Source organism: Anolis carolinensis, unplaced genomic scaffold (assembly GCF_035594765.1).
Source record: "Anolis carolinensis isolate JA03-04 unplaced genomic scaffold, rAnoCar3.1.pri scaffold_14, whole genome shotgun sequence".
NCBI classification, from domain to species: Eukaryota; Metazoa; Chordata; class Lepidosauria; order Squamata; family Dactyloidae; genus Anolis; species Anolis carolinensis.
Genome location: NW_026943825.1, coordinates 8,472,138 through 8,496,586, shown reverse-complemented (window position 1 = coordinate 8,496,586; position 24,449 = coordinate 8,472,138). Strand labels below are relative to the sequence as shown.

At 43.4% G+C, this 24,449-nt stretch overlaps 1 protein-coding gene across 1 annotated transcript in view; it reads left to right on the top strand.

Moving 5' to 3' along the window:
• cnih2 (cornichon family AMPA receptor auxiliary protein 2) overlaps positions 1–21,234 on the top strand; it is a 56,428-nt gene extending 35,194 nt beyond the window's left edge. The window contains exons 3-6 of the mRNA XM_062964898.1: positions 4,854–4,901; positions 9,024–9,136; positions 13,980–14,123; positions 20,586–21,234. Of these exons, the coding sequence (XP_062820968.1) occupies positions 4,854–4,901; positions 9,024–9,136; positions 13,980–14,123; positions 20,586–20,613 (333 nt within the window). The 3' untranslated portion in view covers positions 20,614–21,234. The remainder of the gene's footprint in view (positions 1–4,853; positions 4,902–9,023; positions 9,137–13,979; positions 14,124–20,585) is intronic.
• Positions 21,235–24,449: the final 3,215 nt, after the last annotated feature.

Below are 24,449 nucleotides of genomic sequence, written 5' to 3'. Positions count from 1 at the left end.
AGTCAAACAAGCAGTCAAAGAAGAAGAACATGCCCTGGCAGAATATGGAAAGCAAAGTGAAGAACCTGCTTTGATTGAAGTTAAAAATCAGAAACTCCTCAAAGCACAGCAGACAAAAAACCAGGATAGGAAAACTGCACTACAAACTAGAGCTGACAGCTGGCACAACAAAACATTGCATGGAAAGTTCCTTGACAAAATTGAAGGAAAAGCTGATAAGGAGAAGACCTGGCTCTGGCTCACGAATGGGACCCTGAAGAAGGAGACAGAAGGCCTGATCCTTGCAGCCCAGGAGCAAGACATCAGAACAAAGGCCATTAATAATAATAATAATAATAATAATAATAATAATAATAATAATAGAAGACCTGGCTCTGGCTCACGAACGGGACCCTGAAGAAGGAGACAGAAGGCCTGATCCTTGCAGCCCAGGAGCAAGACATCAGGACAAAGGCCATTAAGGCCAAGATCGAAAAATCGGCTGATGACCCAAAATGCAGATTGTGCAAGGAAGCTGACGAAACCATTGATCATCTCCTCAGCTGCTGTAAGAAAATTGCACAGACAGACTACAAACAAAGGCACAACTATGTGGCCCAAATGATTCATTGGAACTTATGCCTCAAGTACCACCTCCCAGCAGGAAAGAACTGGTGGGATCACAAACCTGCAAAAGTATTGAAAAATGAGCACGCAAAGATACTGTGGGACTTCCGAATCCAGACTGACAAAGTTCTGGAACACAACACACCAGACATCACAGTTGTGGAAAAGAAAAAGGTTTGGATCATTGATGTCGCCATCCCAGGTGACAGTCGCATTGATGAAAAACAACAGGAAAAACTCAGCCGCTATCAGGACCTCAAGATTGAACTTCAAAGACTCTGGCAGAAACCAGTGCAGGTGGTCCCAGTGGTGATGGGCACATTGGGTGCCGTGTCAAAAGATCTCAGCCGGCATTTGGAAACAATAGACATTGACAAAATCACGATCTGCCAACTGCAAAAGGCCACCCTACTGGGATCTGCACGCATCATCCGAAAATACATCACACAGTTCTAGACACTTGGGAAGTGTTCGACTTGTGATTTTGTGATACGAAATCCAGCATGTCTATCTTGTTTGCTGTGTCATAAAATAATAATAATAATAATAATAATAATAATAATAATAATAATAATAATAATAATAATAATATTTTTCTGGTCATTTTTCCATCCCAAAGCTTTGTTTCCATCTGTTAGCAAGTTGAATTATCATTATTATTAATACTAATAATACCATCAAATTTCTATTACCATATATACTTGAATATAAGCTGACCCAAATATAAGCCTAATTTTACCACAAAAACTGGGAAAACTTATTGACTGGAGTATAAGATAAGGGTGGGAAATGCAGCAGCTACGGGTCAAATTCAAAAATAAAAATAGATATTAATAAAACTGCATTATTTGAGGCATCAGTACATTAAATGTTTTTGAATAATTATATAAAACTGTAATTTAAGATAATAATAAGACTTTAATAAGACTGTCCAACTCTGAATACTTATATACTCAAGTATAAGCTGACCTGAATAGAAGCCGGCCAGCACCCTCATTCGAGTATAAGCCGAGGAGAACTTTTTCAGCCCTAAAAAAGGGCTGAAAAACTAGGCTTATACTCGAGTATATACAGTATTAATAATATTATCTCATCCTGGACATTTTTCCAGCCCAAATCTCTGTTTTCATCTGGTAGCAAGCTGAATTATGAATTATTATTAATAATAATACCGTCTCGTTATTATTAATAATAATAATAATATTTTTTCCTGGACCATTTTTTCCCAACCCAAATCTGTTTTCCCATCTGTGAACAAGATGAATTATATTATTATTTAATCCAGATAAATTACCATATATACTCGAGTATAAGTCAGCCTGAAAACCTTTACCTTTACCTTTTTAGCAACAATAATAGAGAAAAATAAGAAATGTAATAATACCAATAATAATAGAGAAAAATAATAAATGTACCATATATTCTCAAGTATAAGCTGACCCAAATATAAGCCAACCAGGAGTCTTACCAGAGTATAAGCCGAGGGGGGCTTTTTCAGTCTTAAAAAGAGGGCTGAAAAACTAGGCTTATACTTGAGTATATACAGTATATTATTATTTAATTCAGTGGAGATAGGGCGGTATATAAATAAAGTTTTATTTATTATTATTATTATTATTATTATTATTATTATTATTATTATTATATGAATATATATTGAGTAGGGGCCTCTGGTGGCACAGTGTGTTAAAGCACTGAGCTGCTGAACTTGCGGACCAAAAGGTTCCAGGTTCAAATCCTGGGAGCGGAATGAGCTCCCGCTGTGAGCCCCAGCTCCTGCCAACCTAGCAGTTCGAAAACATGCCAATGTGAGTAGATCAATAGGTACCGCTCTGGCGGGAAGGTAACGGCGCTGCATGCAGTCATGCCTATGGCCACATGAACTTGGAGGTGTCTCTGCACAACGCCGGCTCTTCGGCTTAGAAATGGAGATGAGCACCAACCCCCAGAGTCGGTCACGACTGGACTTAACGTCAGGGGAAAACCTTTACCTTTACTAAATAATAATAATAATAATAATAATAATAATAATAATAATAATAATAGTAATAATAAATACACCTGCTCTTTGGCTTAGAAATGGAGATGAGCACCAACCCCCAGAGTTGGTCACGACTGGACTTAATGTCAGGGGAAAACCTTTACCTTTACTAAATAATAATAATAATAATAATAATAATAATAATAATAATAATAATAATAAATACACCTGCTCTTTGGCTTAGAAATGGAGATGAGCACCAACCCCCAGAGTCGGTCACGACTGGACTTAACGTCAGGGGAAAACCTTTACCTTTACTAAATAATAATAATAATAATAATAATAATAATAATAATAATAAATACACCTGCTCTTTGGCTTAGAAATGGAGATGAGCACCAACCCCCAGAGTCGGTCACGACTGGACTTAACGTCAGGGGAAAACCTTTACCTTTACTAAATAATAATAATAATAATAATAATAATAATAATAATAATAATAATAAATACACCTGCTCTTTGGCTTAGAAATGGAGATGAGCACCAACCCCCAGAGTCGGTCACGACTGGACTTAACGTCAGGGGAAAACCTTTACCTTTACTAAATAATAATAATAATAATAATAATAATAATAATAATAATAATAATGTTCGACTTGTGATTTTGTGAAACGAAATCCAGCATATCTATCTTGTTTGCTGTGTCATACAACGTCGTTGTGTCAATAATAATAATAAATACACCAGCTCTTTGATAAAAGAAGAATATTCCAAGCTTGGGTTTCTCTGCTAAGCCTGGCCTACAGAAAGCACCACTTGATATGGTCTGTAAATTCATCGTTCCTTCGCTCAACAACAACCCCTTTGGCTATGGGATTATTTTTGTTTTGCAGCTTTGTCTCACAAACTGTCCCTAAATACAGAAAAAAGCATTTGCGTTTACCCGCTTTTGAGGTGAATTTAATAAGATTGAGGCTAATGAGCCACACGCCTGGGTAGAGCAGGAGGACGGGGACCCGTTGGGCATGTCCGTGCGCATTGCATTCTGTGTGTAGCAGCTGTATAATGGTTGCACGGAGCCGCTGAGCTCTCCTCTGCGAGCAGCCACGTCCCAAAGCTCTGTTGTCGGTATTGTGTTAAGGGAAGGGGTTGTGGAGAAGTAACTCTCATGTTCGGAGGTCTAAGGAAAGCCTTCCCTTCAGCCAGTGATTCTCAACCTTCCCCTTAATCCAGTTCCTCATGTTGTGGTGACTTCCAACCATAACATTATTTTCATTGTGAGCGACTTCATAACTGTCATTTTACTCGAGTATAAGCCTAGTTTTTCAGCCCTTTTTTAAGACTGAAAAGTTCCCCTCGGCTTATACTAGGGTGAGGGTCCTGGTTGGCTTATATTTGGGTCAGCTTATACTCGAGAATATATGGTACATTTATTATTTTTCTCTATTATTATTGCTACTATTACATTTATTTTACTCTAGTTTTATTATTATTAATAATACATTTATTATTTCACTCTGATCTTATTATTACAGTAGTCTCACTTATCCAAGCTAAACAGGCCGGCAGAAGTTTGGATAAGTGAATATCTTTGATATTAAGGAGGGATTAAGGAAAAGCCTATTAATTTCCAAATCTCCATTATACTCTAGTTTCTCTTCAGATCGTATAAATCTTTCGCCTTTTACTGCTCGAAGGTTTTATGGTGTAGGTAAGGTAAATTAGCCTCCCTGAACCAAGTGGTACCTAAATTTCCTACTCAACAGATGCAGCCGTCTTTTAGGTTCCTTTTAGGTCAACAGCAAGCTAGGCTATTAATGGTCAGGGACTTAATCCGACCCGGGCTGGCTTCGAAATAAGTAGTTATTGTGTTGTCGAAGGCTTTCATGGCCGGGATCACAGGGTTGTTGTATGTCTTTTGGGCTGTGTGGCCATGTTCCAGAAGTATCCTGTCGTTTCACCCACATCTATGGCAGTAGTTATTTATTGCAGCTGCACCAAACGTCTGGAGGGTCGAAGTTTTCCCGTGCCTGGTCTAGACATTGAACCGCATACAAGATTGTGGCTTCCCACAATTTTTAGGGACAGGTGTCCCACTCGTAACTGTAACTGTTTGTTCTGTGTCTCTCGTCTCCACTGTGTACATTAGGCAGATTCAATACCCTCTGGTTGATTCCACACCCACCCCTTCCTCCTTCCTCTCCCTCCGCCGTGCCGCTTTCCTTGAGTCTGACCCCGTTTCCTTTCCTCTTATGTTCCCGCACAGAGAGAGAGGTTGAAAAACATTGAGCGCATCTGCTGCCTCTTGAGAAAGGTGAGTGCTTGGCTTCCTGACCCTTTGCATCGTACGCTTTTCCATCGCGGCATGAGCGGAACACCCACCCAATGACCAAATATTATCATCCCGGATCATATCCGAGGAGATGGCGGGGGGGACGGTGGGGGGGGGATGGCGGGGGGGGCAGTGTTCCGTTAATGGTGCCGAACATAAGCCGACCTTCACGTAAGCCTCCGAGGAAATAAATCTATCGCTGGCAATTACTCACTGGGTGGAAGGGCCTTGCAACTCATCGGTGTTCTCGCATTCGTTGAGCGATAGACCCGGGGAAACTTTGCTGGCTTCGCGTGACTATCCGCCCACTCCGCATGCACTTTCTTCGGATGCCTTCCAGATGGAGAGCGTTGCCAATTTGCTCCTTGATTTGGGAAAGAAATAGAAGAAGAAGCAGAGAAGTAAAACACAGCAAAGTTCTGAGTCCCCTTGGGGAGATAGGGCGGAAGATAAAGTTGTTTTTTTTTTATTTCTAGTGGTTAATGTTTAAATTTTGTAATTTGTGTATGTTTTTGCTCATTGATGTATTGTATATTGTTATTGTTTTTATCTGGTATTATCTGCGAGTTGCCCCGAGTCCCCTTCGGAGGAGATGGAGGCGGGGTATAAATAAACCTATTTATTATTACAGTAGAGTCTCACTTATCCAAGCTAAACGGGCTGGCAGAAGCTTGGATAAGCGAATATGTATTTATTTATTTATTTATTTACAGTATTTATATTCCGCCCTTCTCACCCCGAAGGGGACTCAGGGCGGATCACATTATACACACATAGGGCAAACATACAATGCCCATAAACACATCAAACAGAGACCAAGACAGACAGACGCAGAGGCAATTTAACCTCCTGAGGGGGATGTTCGATTCTGGTCACAGGGGGAGCAGCTGCTTCATCATCCACTCTGACGACACTTCCTCATTCTAGGTCGTAAATTAGTTAAACTTGCCTCCCCAATTTTTTTTATAAGTGGTACCTTATTTCCTACTTGATAGATGCAACTATCTTTCGGGTTGCTAGGTCAGCAACGAGCAGGGGCTATTTTTTATCTTTAATTGATGAGTGCTCACCCCGCCACGGGCTGGCCTCGAACACATGACCTCATGGTCAGAGTGATTTATTGCAGCTGCTCAACAGCCTGCGCTACAGCCCGGCCCCATAATAAGGAGGGATTAAGGAAAAGCCTATTAAACATCAAATTAGGTTATGATTTTACAAATTAAGCACCAAAACATCATGTTAGACAACAAATTTGACAAAAAAAGTAGTTCAATACGCAGTCATGTTATGTTGTAATTACTGTATTTACGAATTTAGCACCAAAATATGATATATTGAAAACATTGACTACAAAAATGGCTTGGATAATCCAGAGGCTTGGATAAGTGAGACTCTACTGTATTATTATTTATTATTTCCATCATTTCTATCCTGCCCTTCTCACCCGAAGGGACTCAGGGCGGCTTACAAAACTGGTAGAATTCGATGCCAATACATAATAATAATAATAATAATAATAATAATAATAATAATAATAATAATAATAATAATAATCTTTATTTATACCCCGCCACCATCTCCCCAACGGGAACACTTGGGGCGGCTTACATGAGGCCATGCCCAGAACAATACAATATCACAGAATATAAATAGAACAACAAATCATAACACATTAAACAATACAATAAAATATAATATACACTACATTAAGCAAAATTAAAAGAACAATAAACCAAGGGCGGGCCACATGAACACTAGGTTAAAAACTCGGGGTGAGAAAGGGAATAGGAATAAACCACAGAAAAAAGGGTCATAAAGTAGTGGTGCAATCTGGAGGACAGATATTGGAGGAGAGTAACAAAAGGGATGTCTGCAGTAATTACTCTCCAAAAGCACAACGGAAGAGCCATGTTTTCAAATCTTTCTTAAAGGCTGCTAGTGTGGGGGCTTGCCTAATCTCACTGGGCAGTGAGTGCCACAATCGGGGGGCCACAGCAGAGAAGGCCCTCTCCCTTGTTCCCACAAGGCGGGCCTGAGATATTGGCAGTGGCGACAGGAGAGCCTCCCCTGACGATTGAAGAGATCGGGCAGGTTTATGATAGGAGATACGGTCACGGAGGTAGGTGGGTCCCAAACCGTTTAGGGCTTTATAGGTGATGGTCTGCACCTTGAATTGGGACTGGAAAATAAACGGCAGCCAATGGAGCTCCTTGAACAAGGGAGTGGATCTCTCCCTGTAACTCGCCCCTGTTATTAATCTGGCAGCCGAACGCTGGACCAATTGTAATTTCCGGGCCGTCTTCAAGGGAAGCCCCACGTAGAGCGCATTACAGTAGTCCAGTCTAGAGGTAACTAAAGCATGCACCACCGTGGTCAAATCAGACTTCACGAGGTATGGTCGCAGTTGGCGCACAAGCTTGAGTTGTGCAAAGGCCCTTCCGGCCACCGCCGACACCTGAGCCTCAAGCGTCAACGCTGAGTCCAGGAGGACCCCCAAACTGCAGACCTGTGATTTCAGGGGGAGTGCAACCCCGTCCAGCACAGGTTGCCACCCAATACCCCGATCCGATGAGCGACTGACCAGGAGGGCCTTTGTCTTGTCAGGATTGATCCTCAGCTTGTTCCTCCTCATCCAGTCCGCCACAGCGGCCAGGCACTGGTTCAGCACCCGAGGGGCTTCCTTGGAATCAGATGGGAACGAGTAGTGGATTTGCGTGTCATCTGCGTAGAGACGGCAACGCCCTCCAAAACTCCAGATGACCTCTCCCAGCGGTTTCATGTAGATGTTAGATAGCATGGGGGATAGGATAGACCCTTGCGGGACCCCACAGGTCAATGGCCAGGGGTCCGAGCACGTGTCCCCCAGCTTCACCATCTGGGAGCGGCCCTTCAGGAAGGACCGGAGCCACTGCAGAACCGTGCCCCCGAGCCCCATCCCGGAGAGCCTCCCCAGAAGGATACCATGGTCGATGGTATCGAAAGCCGCTGAGATGTCCAAGAGAACCAGCAGGGTCACACTCCCCCTGTCCAGCTCCCTGCGGAGGTCACCCACCAAGGCCACCAAAGCCGTCTCGGTGCTGTGCCCAGGCCTGAAGCCAGACTGCGAGCGGTCCAGAAAATCAGTGTCATCGAGGAATTCCTGGAGCTGCGTGGCAACCACCCGCTCCAGAACCTTGCCCAAAAACAGGAGGTTGGAAATTGGTCAACAATACAAAAGAATAAAAACATAAGCAGTTCAATACAGATTTAAAACAATACAAAATACTTGAGCCATTCATCCACAAAAACCTTGTACATTATTATTATTATCATCATCATCATCATCAAGTCAGGTGTTGCTGGCATGATGCTAAATGTCCTTTGACCAGAAGCTGGACACTTGGAGTGCCTCTGGGGTCACTATAAGAAGGTCCTCCATTGTGCAAGTGGCATTATTATTATTATTATTATTTCATTTCTTATCTCATGGTGAGATGGGTCACACAATGTAGTTATACAAAAGGCCCCAGAGTTATAAAAGCGTTTGCAGATGATATTGTGATATTTTTAGAAGATCCTTTGCACACACAGGCAGGAGATTGAAATATTAGCTGAAAGAAATTTGGAAAGATGTCAGGATTTACAAAGAATGTGACTGAAAGAGAACAAAAAACAGTGAGAAATTGGGCTTTTTCAGGTTGCTCCAAAGCTTCAGTATTTGGGAGTCACGATTTCTGTTAAAAACCCGAAATTGATTTCAAGATAACGATGAAAGTCCGGAAAGGTTAATGACTTTTTTTCAGGTTAACGACTTCCTTCCTTCCGAGGGATGGTGGATATATGTCTCTACCTAGCAGTTTGAAAAAATGCGAATGTGAGTAGATCAATAGGTACTGCTCCTATTGGCGGGAAGGTAACGGCGCTCCATGCTGTCATGCCAGTGGCCACATGACCTTGGAGGCGTCTACGGACAATGTTCTTCACCTCCAATGTGAAGTGACTGCATGGAGCGCTGTTACCCTCCAATAGGAGCAGTACCTATTGATCTACTCACATTTGCATTTTTTCGAACTTATGTTTATAGCTCGAAGCATGATTATGTTTCTGACGTTGTTTTTCTTGCAGCTGGTGGTCCCTGAATACTCCATCCATGGCCTTTTCTGCCTCATGTTTCTCTGTGCCGCCGAATGGGTGACCCTGGGGCTCAACATCCCGTTGCTTTTCTACCATTTGTGGAGGTGAGCACAAAGCCCGGCTTTACCACTTTACCATCTCATAATAGTTCGGTTTAATGCCCATTTATTTAATACTACTAATAATACAATATAGTTATATACCGTATATACTGGAGTATAAGCCGACCTGAATATAAGCCGAGGCACCTAATTTTACCACAAAAAAAAACTGGGAAAACATTGACTCCAGTATAAGACGAGATACCAATAAAATTACATTAATTGAGGCCTCAGTAGTTTAAATGTTTTTGAATCTTTACATCAAACTGTAATTTAAGATATGACTGTTTCAACTCTGATAAAATCATTATTTTCATCTTCTTCAATGTAAATGTGTTTATGCATCCTTTTGATAATAATAGAGTGAAATAATAAATGTAATAATAATAATAAATGCAGTAAAATAATAAACATAATAATAAATGCAGTAAAATAATAAATAATAAAAATAGATTAAAATAAATGTAAAAGTAACAACAATAATAAAGTAATAAATGTAATAATAATAATTAATAGAGTAAAATAATAAATGTAACAATACCAATAATAATAGAGAAAAATAATAAATATACCATATATACAATAGAGTCTCACTTATCCAACATAAACGGGCCAGCAGAATGTTGGATAAGCGAATATGTTGGATAATAAGGAGAGATTAAGAAAAAGCCTATTAAACATCAAATTAGGTTATGATTTTAAAAATTAAGCACCAAAACATCACGTTAGGCAAGAAATTTGACAGAAAAAGTAGTTCAATACGCAGTAATGTTATGTAGTAATTACTGTATTTACGAATTTAGCACCAAAATATCACGATGTATTGAAAACATGGACTACAAAAATGCCTTGGATAAGCGAGTGTTGGATAAGTGAGATTCTACTGTATATATATACATACACACACACACACACACTGATACTGTGCTATGCCCTCTCTCTCTCTCTCTCTCTCTCTCTCTATATATATATATATATATATATATATATAATATTGATAATATTATAATGCAATACAATATAATACTACATATAATACATGTTTGCAAAGGCTTGCAAACATGTGAGGCAAAAATTCATATATAAAAATAATGTATACACATAAATACAGATATACAGGTACATGGAAATCTCTAGATATCTATATGTATATAGGGTTTGCAAAGGCTTGCAAACACATGAGGAGGAAATTCATATATAAAATTAATGTAGATAGATAGATAAATACAATTATAAAGGTACATAGGGATTGCAAAGGCTTGCAGGGGGAAATGACTACATATCTGTAGCAGAGATTAACAAATATTTCAGGGGAAAATGCTTTTATAAGATTGATGGGTATATATATATTCTTCTTGCTGATGTGCAAGGGCTTATTCCCCTTTTCAAAATATTCCCTTGGTTAAGAGCGAGGGGGGCTTTGGAAAAGTAAACACTGATAAGGGAGGGTAAGATGAGAGATAAATATATTATATATTGAAAGCAATGGCCTCCAGGCTCCGCTGCCAGCTTGACCTTGACCCAATTATAAGCCGGGGGAAGCTTTTTCAGCTCAATAAATAAAGGCTGAAAATCTTGGCTTATCTTTGAGTATATACGGTAATATATAATAATATAATTGCATATGTTAATATTGTGCTATGCTAATAATATATATTGTATGTGTACATCAGAACTTGTAAGCCACTCTGAGTCCACTTCAAGGTGAGAAGGGCAGGATATAAATGTTGTAAATAAATAAATAAATATAAACATAATCATAATCTATACACATAATAAAAGTGAAAATATGTCTGTATGTGTGTGGCTTCCACAGACAAGCACCCACTTCCACAAATAGCTCCGACTGCTCTGGAGACACCAATGACATTGTAGGTTATGGCGAGCGCCGTGAACATGTCCAATGTCCTCCACCGACACCATCCTGCCCCCCACCCAAGTCAAGGCTTTCATACAGGGACAATTTCATCCGAGATGTTCTGTTTTTCCTCCAGAATGGACATCTCAGGGTTCTTTAATTTGCATGACCCCGCCCACTGCCTCACCCTTAACCCTTTCCTATTCTTTTCTATGGCACACAGCAAACAGAAAGATTGATCAGCAACTGAACATACTAAATTAAAAGTGTTAATTATGCTCATAAAGGACAATGCTTCTCCTCCTCCCCTTCCCGCATCAATGTCTCACCAGCATTCATTTCCAGGACAGAGGCTGCAAACCTACAGAGATATCCAGGAATAGAAAATAATAATCTAATTGTCCTTTCAGGTTGGTCCCAACGCGGCAAATATAACGTCCCCTTCAAGCTGTTTTATCTTGGGAGGTTTTTATTTTTGCAAGCAGGTCAGGATGGACATGTCGTTCACATCTATATATATATAAAAGGGTAATGGAATCACGGCACCGGACAAAACAACTAAACTAAATGTCCCACAACCTCGAAAATTGACAACACAACCTCTCATCCATGCCTCTACGTTCATACAACAAAAAGAAAAGAAAAATTAAGTCCTAGCCACAGCAACACGTGGCCGGGCACAGCTAGTCTATATATATAAAAGGGTAATGAAATTTCGGCCTAGGACAAAACAACAAAACTACACATCCCAGAAACACTAAACTTGGCAGCACAACCCCTCATCCATGCCTCTACGTTCATACAACAAAAAGAAAAGAAAAATAAAGTCCTAATTAGAGGGAGAAGAATAATTGTTTTTATCCAGTTGCTGCCAGTTAGAAGGCTAAGCTCCGCCCACTTGGTCTCCTAGCAACCCACTCAGCCCAGGGGACAGGCAGAGTTAGGCCTCACTTAGGCCTCTTCCACACTGCCTATAAGATACAGATTATCTGATTTTAGCTGGATTATATGGCAGTGTAGACTCAAGGCCCTTCCACACAGCTATATAACCCATTTATAATCTTATATTATCTCCTTTGAACTGGATTATCTTGAGTCCACACTTTTATAATCCATTTCAGTGTGGAGTTTCTATAGCTGTGTAGAAGGGGCCCCATATAATCCAGTTCTAAGCAGATAATATAACATTATAAATATAATATGAAATAATTACTGTGGTATAATAATACAGAACAATATAATCTCTAAAACCAGGAGAGTAAATAAAGCGACCTGTTTATGTTGGATAAGTGAGACTCTACTGTATATATGGTATATTTATTATTTTTCTCTATTATTATTGGTATTGTTACATTTATTATTTTACTCTATTAATTATTATTACAGTAGAGTCTCACTTATCCAAGCTAAACGGGCTGGCAGAAGCTTGGATAAGCGAATATCTTGGATAATAAGGAGGGATTAAGGAAAAGCCTATTAAACATCAAATTAGGTTATGATTTTACAAATTAAGCACCAAAACATCATGTTATACAACAAATTTGACAGTAAACGTAGTTCAATTCGCAGTAATGTTATGTTGTAATTAATGTATTTACGAATTTAGCACCAAAATATCACGATATATTGAAAACATTGACTACAAAAATGCATTGGATAATCCAGAGGCTTGGATAAGCGAGGCTTGGATAAGTGAGACTCTACTGTATTTTTCTCTATTATTATTGGTATTGTTACATTTATTATTTTACTCTATTTATTATTATTACATTTATTACTTTACTCTATTATTGTTGTTACTTTTACATTTATTTTAATCTATTTTTATTATTATTCATACATTTATTATTTTACTCTATTTATTATTACATTTGTTATTTTACTGCATTTATTATTATTATTACATTTATTATTTCACTCTATTATTGTTTCTTTTACATTTATTTTACTCTATTTATTTTAATCTATCTTTATTATTATTAATACATTTATTATTTTACTCTATTATTGTTACTTTTACATTTATTTTACTCTATTTATTATTACATTTGTTATTTTACTGCATTTATTATTATTATTACATTTGTTATTTCACTCTATTATTGTTACTTTTACATTTATTTTACTCCATTTATTTTAATCTATATTTATTATTATTAATACATTTATTATTTTACTTGATTTATTATTTTGTTTATTATTTTACTGCATTTATTATTATTATTACATTTATTATTTCACTCTATTATTATTAAAAGGATACATAAGCACATTTAGATTGAAGAAGAGGAAAATAATGATTTAATCAGAGTTGAACAGTCACATCTGCCATAGATGTGGGCGAAACGTCAGGAGAGAATGCTTCTGGAACATGGCCACACAGCCCGAAAGACATACAACAACCCAGTCACGTCTTAAATTACAGTTTGATGTAAAGATTCAAAAACATTTAAACTACTGAGGTGTCAATTAATGTAATTTTATTGGTATCTCGGCTTATACTGGTGTCAATGTTTTCCCAGTTCTTTTTGTGGTAAAATTAGGTGCCTCGGCTTATATTCGGGTCGACTTATACTCGATTATAGGTAAGGTAAATTATTATATTATATTATTACTGTATTATATTATATTATATTATTATATATAATCATATAATATAATATTCCAGAATTGTACTGCCTGCCATTCTCTGGGATATATATTATTATAAAAAGGTAAAGGTTTTCCCCTGACGTTAAGCCTAGTCATGTCTGCTCATCTCTATTTCTAAGCTGAAGAGCCGGCGTTGTCCGTAGACACCTCCAAGGTCATGTGGCCGGCATGACTGCATGGAGTGCCGAGTATATATGGTAATTAAAAAATAAATGAAAGAGGACGAAGTTTATCACTGTTTAGTGGCCAAACACTGGGGTGTCTGTGGTGGAGGAAAAAAACAGGAGGAGGATTTGATGGGAGGACAGCTATTGTTGTTGATTCTCTCCGTCGCAGGTATTTCCACCGCCCGGCGGACGGATCGGAGGTCATGTATGACGCCGTCTCCATCATGAACGCCGACATCTTGAACTACTGCCAGAAGGAGTCGTGGTGCAAACTGGCCTTTTACCTGTTGTCGTTCTTCTATTACCTGTACAGGTGAGCGTGGGCCTATTTCGTCATGCATGGGTGGAATGGTCTTGTTGCTTTTCGTGTTTCGTTGTTGATGTGATGGGTTTGCTTTGTGTTTGCTCAGGTGTTTTGGACTGCAACTCCCAGCATTCCTCACAGCCTCAGGCCCTTTCCTTTTCCCCCTCAGCCGCTTAAGCGGCTGAGGGGGAAAAGGAAGGGGCCTGAGGCTGTGAGGAATGCTGGGAGTTGGAGTCCAAAACACCTGGAAGGAAGGCCCAAGTCGGCCCAGATCTGCTTGACAGCATAACCTTCCTTCTCTTCTGCAAAAAGAAAAGTTTTGTCCTTTGTTTTGTTTGCTGCAGTTCCTCTTTGGTGACGGCCTTTCTCTCTCTTTCCTTCCTTCCGCCCATCCTGCCTTCCTTCCTTTTTTATTCTTTCCTTCCATCCATCCTTCCCTCCCTCCTTTCATCCACCTTTCCTTCGTTTCTTCCTTCCCTCCTTCTTTTCCTCCCCCTTCCATCAATTCCTTCCTTCCTTTCTTCCATTCCCTCCTTCCCTCCCTCCTGCCTTTCTTCCATCCTTTCTTTGTCCCTCCATATATTCTTTCCCTTCCTATCTCCTTCCTTCTCTCTTTCCTTCCTTATTTTTTCTTTCCATCCTTCCTTTTCTCCTTCCTTCTTTATTTTTTCCTTCCATCCTTCCCTCCTTCTCTCTTTCCTTCCTTATTTTTTCTTTCCATCCTTCCCTCCTTACATCCTTCCCTCCTTCCTTCCTTCCTTTTCTCCGTCCTTCCTTCTTTCCTCCTTCTTTCCTTCCTTCCTTCTCTCCTTCCTTCCTTATTTTTTCTTTCCATCCTTCCCTCCTTCCTTCCTTCCTTTTCTCCGTCCTTCCTTCTTTCCTCCTTCTCTCCTTCCTTCCTTCTCTCCTTCCTTCCTTATTTTTTCTTTCCATCTTTCCCTCCTTCCTTCCTTCCTTCCTTCCTTCCTTTCTTCCCTCCTTCCTTCCTTCCCTCCCTCCCTCCTTCCTTCCTTCTCTCCTTCCTTCCTTATTTTTTCTTTCCATCCTTCCTTCTTTCCTTCCTTCCTTCTTTCCTTCCCTCCTTCCCACCCTCCTTCCTTCACTCCCCATCTTCCTTCCTCCCTTCTCTCCTTCCTTCCTTTCACCCATCCCTCTTTCCTTCCCTCCTTCCTTCTCTCCTTCCTTCCTTATTTTTTCCTTCCATCCTTCCCCCCTTTCTTTTCTTCCTTCCATCCATTCTGCCTTCCTTCCCTCCTTTTTTTCTTTTCTGCTTTTTTTCTTTCTTCCTTACCTCCCTCCTTCCTTCCATTCTTCCTTTCATCCTTCTTTCCTTCCATTCCTCCTTCCCACCCTCCTTCCTTTCTTCCTTCCTTCCTTCTCTCCTTCCTTCCTTATTTTTTCTTTCCATCCTTCCCTCCTTCCTTCCTTCCCTCCTTCCTTCCTTCCTTCTCTCCTTCCTTCTTTATTTTTTCCTTCCCTCCTTCCCTCCTTCCTTCCTTATTTTTTCTTTCCATCCTTCCCTCCTTCCTTCCTTCCTTCCCTCCTTCCTTCACTCCCCATCTTCCTTCCTTCCTTCTCTCCTTCCTTCTTTTCACCCATCCCTCTTTCCTTCCCTCCTTCCTTCTCTTCTTCCTTCTTTATTTTTTCCTTCCATCCTTCCCTCCTTCCTTTCTTATTTTTTCTTTCCATCCTTCCTTCTTTCCTTCCTTCCTTCCTTCTTTATTTTTTCCTTCCATCCTTCCCTCCTTCCTTCCTTATTTTTTCTTTCCATCCTTCCTTCTTTCCTTCCTTCCTTCCTTCTTTATTTTTTCCTTCCATCCTTCCCTCCTTCCTTCCTTATTTTTTCTTTCCATCCTTCCTTCTTTCCTTCCCTCCTTCCCACCCTCCTTCCTTCGCTCCCCATCTTCCTTCCTCCCTTCTCTCCTTCCTTCCTTTCACCCATCCCTCTTTCCTTCCCTCCTTCCTTCTCTCCTTCCTTCCTTATTTTTTCCTTCCATCCTTCCCTCCTTTCTTCTCTTCTTCCTTCCATCCATTCTGCCTTCCTTCCCTCCTTTTTTTCTTTTCTGCTTTTTTTCTTTCTTCCTTACCTCCCTCCTTCCTTCCATTCTTCCTTCCTTCCTTCTTTCCTTCCTTCCTCTCTTCCTTCCTTCCTTCCCTCCCTCCCTCCTTCCTTCCTTCCTTCCTTCCTACCATCCTTTCTTTCTTTCTTTCCTTCCTCCTTCCTTCTTTCCTTCCTTCCCACCCTCCTTCCTTCCTTCCTTCTTCCTTCCTTACTTCTTTCCTTCCTTCCTTCCTTCCTTCCTTCCTCCTTCCTTCCTTCCTTCCTCCCTCCCTCCTCCTTCCTTCCTTCCTCCTTCCTTCCTTCCTTCCTCCCTCCCTCCCTCCTTCCTTCCTCCTTCCTTCCTTCCTTCCTTCCTTCCTTCCTTCCTTCCTTCCTTCCATCCTTTCATCCTTCCTTCCTTCCTTCCTTCCTTCCTTCCTTCCTTCCTTCCTTCCTTCCTTCCTTCCTTCCTTTCATCCTTCCTTCCTTCCTTCCTTCCTTTCATCCTTCCTTCCTTCCTTCCTTCCTTCCTTCCTTCATCCTTCCTTCCTTCCTTCCTTCCTCCTTCCTCCCTCCCTCCCTCCTTCCTCCCTCCTTCCTCCTTCCTCCCTCCTTCCTTCCTTCCCTCCTCCTTCCTCCTTCCTTCACTTCCTCCCTCCCTCTCCTTCCTCCTCCTTCCTCTCCCTCCATCCTCCTCCTCCTCCTCCTTCCTTCCCTCCTCCTCCCTCCTTCCTCCTCCCTTCCTTCCTCGTTCCTTCCTTCCTCCCTCCCTCCCTCCCTCCTTCCTCCTCCTTCCTCCTTCCTTCCTTCCTCCCTCCCTCCCTCCCTCCTTCCTCCTTCCTTCCTTCCTCCTTCCTTCCTTCCTTCCTTCCTTCCTTCCTCCCTCCCTCCCTCCTTCCTCCTTCCTTCCTTCCTCCTTCCTTCCTTCCTTCCTTCCTCCCTCCCTCCTTCCTTCCTCCTTCCTTCCTTCCTTCCTTCCTTCCTTCCTCCCTCCTTCCTTCCTTCCTCCTTCCTTCCTCCCTCCCTCCCTCCCTCCTTCCTCCTTCCTTCCTCCTTCCTTCCTTCCTTCCTTCCATCCTTTCATCCTTCCTTCCTTCCTTCCTTCCTTCCTTCCTTCCTTCCTTCCTTCCTTCTTCCTTCCTTTCATCCTTCCTTCCTTCCTTCCTTCCTTCCTTTCATCCTTCCTTCCTTCCTTCCTTCCTTCCTTCCTTTCATCCTTCCTTCCTTCCTTCCTTCCTTCCTTCCTTCCTCCCTCCCTCCTTCCTCCCTTCCTCCTTCCTTCCTTCCTCCCTCCCTCCCTCCTTCCTTCCTCCCTCCCTCCCTCCTTCCTTTCCTCCTTCCTTCCTTCCTTCCTCCCTCCCTCCCTCCTTCCTCCTTCCTTCCTTCCTCCTTCCTTCCTTCCTCCCTCCCTCCCTCCTTCTCCTCCTTCCTTCCTCCTTCCTTCCTTCCTTCCTTCCTTCCTCCCTCCCTCCCTCCTTCCTTCCTTCCTCCCTCCCTCCCTCCTTCCTTCCTTCCTCCTTCTTCCTCCCTCCCTCCCTCCCTCCTTCCTCCTTCCTTCCTCCCTCCCTCCTTCCTCCTTCCTTCCTTCCTCCTTCCTTCCTTCCTCCCTCCCTCCCTCCTTCCCTCCTTCCTCCTCCCTCCCTCCCTCCTTCCTTCCTCCTTCCTTCCTTCCTTCCTTCCTCCCTCCTTCCTTCCTTCCTCCTCCCTCCTTCCTCCTTCCTTCCTTCCTTCCTTCCTCCCTCCCCTCCCTCCTTCCTCCTTCCTTCCTTCCTTCCTCCTTCCTTCCTTCCTCCCTCCCTCCCTCCCTCCCTCCTTCCTTCCTCCCTCCCTCCTTCCTCCCTCCTTCCTTCCTTCCTTCCTTCCTTCCTCCCTCCCTCCCTCCTCCTTCCTTCCTTCCTCCTTCCTTCCTTCCTTCCTTCCTCCCTCCCTCCTTCCTCCTTCCTTCCTCCTTCCTTCCTTCCTTCCTTCCTTCCCTTCCATCCATCCTTCCTTCCTTCCTTCCTTCCTTTCATCCTTCCTTCCTTCCTTCCTTCCTTTCATCCTTCCTTCCTTCCTTCCTTCATCCTTCCTTCCTTCCTTCCTTCCTTCCTCCTTCCTTCCTTCCTTCCTTCCTTTCATCCTTCCTTCCTTCCTTCCTTCCTTCCTTCCTTCCTTCCTTCCATCCTTCATCCTTCCTTCCTTCCTTCCTTCCTTCCTTCCTTCCTTCCCTTTCATCCTTCCTTCCTTCCTTCCTTCCTTCCTTTCATCCTTCCTTCCTTCCTCCTTCCTTTCATCCTTCCTTCCTTCCTTCCTTCCTTCCTTCCTTCCTTTCATCCTTCCTTCCTTCCTTCCTTTCATCCTTCCTTCCTTCCTTCCTTCCTTCCTTCCTCCTTCCTCCCTTCCTCCCTCCTTCCTTCCTCCTTCCTTCCTTCCTCCCTCCCTCCTTCCTCCTTCCTTCCTTCCTCCTTCCTTCCTTCCTCCCTCCCTCCCTCCCTCCTTCCTCCTTCCTTCCTCCCTCCCTCCCTCCTTCCTTCCTCCTTCCTCCCTCCCTCCTCCTCCTTCCTTCCTTCCTCCTTCCTTCCTCCCTCCCTCCCTCCCTCCTTCCTCCTTCCTTCCTTCCTTCCTTCCTTCCTTCCTCCCTCCTTCCTCCTTCCTTCCTTCCTTCCTTCCTTCCTTCCTCCCTCCCTCCTTCCTCCTTCTTCCTTCCTTCCTTCCTTCCTCCTCCCTCCCTCCCTCCCTCCCTCCCTCCCTCCCTCCCTCCCTCCTTCCTCCTTCCTCCCTCCCTCCCTCCTTCCTTCCTCCTTCCTTCCTTCCTTCCTTCCTCCCTCCCTCCTTCCTTCCTTCCTTCCTTCCTTCCTCCCTCCCTCCTTCCTCTTCCTTCCGCCTTCCTTCCTTCCTTCCTTCCTTCCTTCCTTCCTTCCTTCCTTCCTTCCATCCTTTCATCCTTCCTTCCTTCCTTCCTTCCTTTCATCCTTTCATCCTTCCTTCCTTTCATCCTTCCTTCCTTCCTTCCTTCCTTTCATCCTTCCTTCCTTCCTTCCTTCCTCCTTCCTTCCTTCCTTCCTCCCTCCCTCCCTCCCTCCCTCCTTCCTCCTTCCTTCCTCCCTCCCTCCTTCCTTCCTCCTTCCTTCCTTCCTTCCTTCCTTCCTTCCTTCCTTCCTTCCTCCCTCCTCCCTCCTTCCTCCTTCCTTCCTCCTTCCTTCCTCCTTCTTCCTTCCTCCCTCCCTCCCTCCTTCCTTCCTCCTTCCTTCCTTCCTTCCTCCCTCCCTCCCTCCCTCCCTCCTTCCTCCTTCCTTCCTTCCTTCCTCCTTCCTTCCTTCCTTCCTCCCTCCCTCCCTCCCTCCTTCCTCCTTCCTTCCTCCCTCCCTCCCTCCTTCCTTCCTCCTTCCTTCCTTCCTTCCTTCCTTCCTTCCTTCCTCCCTCCCTCCCTCCTTCCTTCCTTCCTCCTTCCTTCCTTCCTTCCTTCCTCCCTCCCTCCCTCCTTCCTCCTTCCTTCCTCCTTCCTTCCTTCCTTCCTTCCTTCCTTCCTTCCTTCCATCCTTTCATCCTTCCTTCCTTCCTTCCTTCCTTCCTTTCATCCTTTCATCCTTCCTTCCTTCCTTTCATCCTTCCTTCCTTCCTTCCTTCCTTCCTTTCATCTTCCTTCCTTCCTTCCTTCCTTCCTTCCTTCCTTCCTTCCTTTTCATCCTTCCTTCCTTCCTTCCTTCCTTCCTTCCTTCCTTCCTTCCTTTCATCCTTTCATCCTTCCTTCCTTCCTTTCATCCTTCCTTCCTTCCTTCCTTTCATCCTTCCTTCCTTCCTTCCTTCCTTCCTTCATCCTTCCTTCCTTCCTTCCTTCCTTCCTTCCTTCCTTCCTTTCATCCTTCCTTCCTTCCTTCCTTCCTTCCTTCCTTTCATCCTTCCTTCCTTCCTTCCTTCCTTTCATCCTTCCTTCCTTCCTTCCTTCCTTCCTTCCTTCCTTCCTTCCTTCCTTCCTTCCTTCCTCCTTCCTTCCTTCCTCCCTCCTTCCTTCCTTCCTCCCTCCCTCCCTCCCTCCTTCCTCCCTCCTTCCTTCCTCCTTCCTCCTCCCTCCCTCCCTCCCTCCCTCCCTCCCTCCTTCCTCCTTCCTTCCTCCCTCCTTCCTCCTTCCTTCCTCCTTCCTTTCATCCTTCCTTCCTTCCTTCCTTCCTTTCCATCCTTCCTTCCTTCCTTCCTTCTTCCTTCCTTCCTTCCTTCCTCCTTCCTCCTTCCTCCCTCCCTCCCTCCCTCCCTCCTTCCTCCTTCCTTCCTCCTTCCTTCCTTCCTTCCTTCCTTCCTTCCTCCTTCCTCCCTCCCTCCCTCCTCCCTCCCTCCCTCCTCCTTCCTCCTTCCTTCCTCCCTCCTTCCTCCTTCCTTCCTCCTTCCTCTTCCTTCCTTCCTTCCCTCCTTCCTTCCTTCCTTCCTTCCTTCCTTCCTTCCTTCCTTCCTTCCAGTATGGTCTACACGTTGGTGAGTTTCTAACGGGGCCTTCTTCTTCTTCGGATGGACGGACGGACGGCCCTTTCCCGGCTCCTCCTGGGGGTCTTCTTCCGCCCCATGGGACTCACGGCCAGGCTCCTGCACAGACTTTGCCCGGGAGGGGCCGGACTTGCCCCTTCGCGAAGGCGGCCACGTGTGGGCCGTTCCCTTCCTGGCTGCCTTGGACACCCTACTTTGCTGCCTCAGAGCCACGGCTCCGTCTTTCTTTCCGGACGCCCCACGTCATGTCCTGGGGGGACACCAGGGCCTCTCTTTCTCTCTGTATGTGTGTAAAGCCAAACTAAGTCGTTTTGAACTCTCGCGGTGGACATTTGCAAGGCCAGGGACCTTTGGGTCTTTTTTCTAGGGAATCCCAACCTGGGGGGGTTTCGTGGCTCCTTGGCCGACCGTGGTCTTCAGGCCCCCCTTTTGTAAGTATATGAATCATAACTTGTCTTAACGGATTCGTCGGCAACGGAAACAAACAAAGGAGAGCCATAAGAAAAACAAAACGTGGTTGTGCGTGGGGGGCCGGCGGGAGGGAGGGAGGCACGCGGGGACCACCGTCCACGTCCTGTCGTTCCTTCCGCTCTCAAATAATAATTCTACAGGGAGTCGCTCTTCCGTCTCGACTGCTTCCGGCCTCTCTTTTCGTCTCTTTCGTTCGTCCAATGTGTTGTCGAAAGCTGGTTGATGTGCATTATCCATGCTGTATGGCTATGTTCCGGAAGCATTCTCTCCTGACGTTTCGCCCACATCTTCGCAAGGCATCCTCAGAGTTTGTGAGGTCTATTGGAAACTAGACAAGTGGGGTATATATATTTCGGAACTTTAGGTCGCTGTGGGTTTTCCGGGCTGTATGGCCGTGTTACAGAAGCATTCTCTCCTGATGTTTCACCCACATCTAGGCCAGCCATCCTCAGAGGTTGTGAGTGTTGGAAACTAGACAAGTGGGGTATATATATTTCGGAACTTTAGGTCGCTGTGGGTTTTCCGGGCTGTGTGGCTGTGTTCCGGAAGCATTCTCTCCTGACGTTTCACCCACATCTTCGCAAGGCATCCTCAGAGGTTGTGAGGCCTGTTGGAAACTAGACAAGTGGGGTATATATATTTCGGAACTTTAGGTCGCTGTGGGTTTTCCGGGCTGTGTGGCTGTGTTCCGGAAGCACTCTCTCCTGAAGTTTCACCCACATCTAGGCCAGGCATCCTCAGAGTTTGTGAGGCCTGTTGGAAACTAGACAAATGGGGTATATATATTTCGGAACTTTAGGTTGCTGTGGGTTTTCCGGGCTGTGTGGCTGTGTTCCGGAAGCACTCTCTCCTGACGTTTTGCCCACATCTAAGCCAGGCATCCTCACAGGTTGTGAGATCTATTGGAAACTAGACAAGTGGGGTATATATATTTCGGAACTTTAGGTTGCTGTGGGTTTTCCGGGCTGTGTGGCTGTGTTCCGGAAGCATTCTCTCCTGACATTTCGCCCACATCTAAGCCAGGCATCCTCACAGGTTGTGAGATCTATTGGAAACTAGACAAGTGGGGTATATATATTTCGGAACTTTAGGTCGCTGTGGGTTTTCCGGGCTGTGTGGCTGTGTTCCGGAAGCACTCTCTCCTGACGTTTCACCCACATCTAGGCCAGGCATCCTCAGAGTTTGTGAGGTCTATTGGAAACTAGACAAGTGGGGTATATATATTTCGGAACTTTAGGTTGCTGTGGGTTTTCCGGGCTGTGTGGCTGTGTTCCGGAAGCATTCTCTCCTGACATTTCGCCCACATCTAAGCCAGGCATCCTCACAGGTTGTGAGATCTATTGGAAACTAGACAAGTGGGGTATATATATTTCGGAACTTTAGGTCGCTGTGGGTTTTCCGGGCTGTGTGGCTGTGTTCCGGAAGCATTCTCTCCTGACGTTTCGCCCACATCTAGGCCAGGCATCCTCAGAGGTTGTGAGGTTTCTGTCCTTCGTTCCGTCCTTCATTTTCAGATTGCTGGAGGTTGTCAGATGGAGAAGGAAGGCTGAGGCTGGAAGTGGTGGAGATATGGTTGCCATGGCAACACCCGGGCCTATCTTTCTCTCCCCCCCCCCCCCCCAAATTGGTTTTCCTGCATTGCACACACACACATGCACACTTGCACACATGCTTCCTCCTCGGGTCTTGCTGCCAGCATATGGGAAGGAAGGAAGGAGGGAAGGAAGGATGGAATGGAATGGGAGAGAAAGAAGGGAAGGAAGGGTGGATGGGACAATGCAGGAGGAAAGAGCCCAGGAATGAGTCTCTCATCCGGTTCCGGGTTTTAGCCTGCCACTTTTGGACTCTTGCTTGCTGCGGTGTTCCTGCAAGGATCTCTATCGATCTTAGGAAGCTGTTTCTTGATTTAAGTCGTTGGTTTGCTGGATGATATCCAAACAGAGGATGGGACAGAGATGTCACCGCCTTGGTCCTTTCATTATAATAATAATAATAATAATAATAATAATTATTATTATTATTTATATACCGCCCTATCTCCCGGATGGGAGATTACAGGCTGCTACTTCCTGACGGATGTCAGGTGGTGCAATACAGGATGGATGATAGATAGATAGATACAGTAGCTTGGATAAGTGAGAGACTACTGTAATAATAATTAATAGAGTAAAATAATAAATGTAACAATACCAATAATAATAGAGATAAATAATAAATATACCATATATACAGTAGAGTCTCACTTATCCAAGCTAAACGGGCCGGCAGAACCTTGGATAAGTGAATATGTTGGATAATAAGGAGGGATTAAGGAAAAGCCTATTAAACATCAAATTAGGTTATGATTTTACAAATTAAGCACCAAAACGTCATGTTATACAACACATTTGACAGAAAAAGTAGTTCAATACGCAGTCATGTTATGTTGTAATTACTGTATTTACGAATTTAGCACCAAAATATCACGATATATTGAAAACATGGACTACAAAAAATGCCTTGGTAATCCAGAAGCTTGGATAAGTGAGTCTTGGATAAGTGAGACTCTACTGTAGATAGATAGAAGAGAAGGAAACAGAGGTGGAAGGAAACAAAGGGAATGGAAGAAGGAAAACGGTAGTAGGAAAGGGAGGAGATCTCTATTTTCTATAGATACAAGCTGGGTAGATATAATAATAATAATAATAATAATAATAATAATAATAATAATAAAAAATAAAAAATAAAAAGTATAATAATATTTATCTGGGTGAATGGAAGGTAGTACAATTCTGGAATATTATTACATATAATATAACAATATAATATTAATAATATTATATTATAATAATATAATATAATATAAAATATAGTATAGTAATATAATATAATAATATATTAATAGTAAAAGGTAAAGGTTTTCCCCTGACGTTAAGTCCAGTCGTGTCTGACTCTAGGGGTTGGTGCTCATCTCCATTTCTAAGCCAAAGAGCCGGCATTGTCTGTAGACACCTCCAAGGTCATGTGGCCACTGGCATGACTGCATGGAACGCCGTTCCCTTCCCGCTGGAGCGGTACCTATTGATCTACTCACATTGGCATGTGTTTGAACTGCTAAGTTGGCAGAAGCTGGAGCTAACAGCGGGCGCTCACTCCGGTCCCCGAATTTGAACCTGGGACCTCAGCGTTTTAACAAACTTCGCCACCGGGGCTCCAATAATAATAATAAAGTGTAATAATATATATCCCAGAGAATGCCAGGTAATACAATTCTGGAATATTATATTATTATATACAGTAGAGTCTCACTTATCCAACGTTCTGGATTATCTAACACATTTTTGTAGTCAGTGTTTTCAATATATCATGATATTTTGGTGCTAAATTCG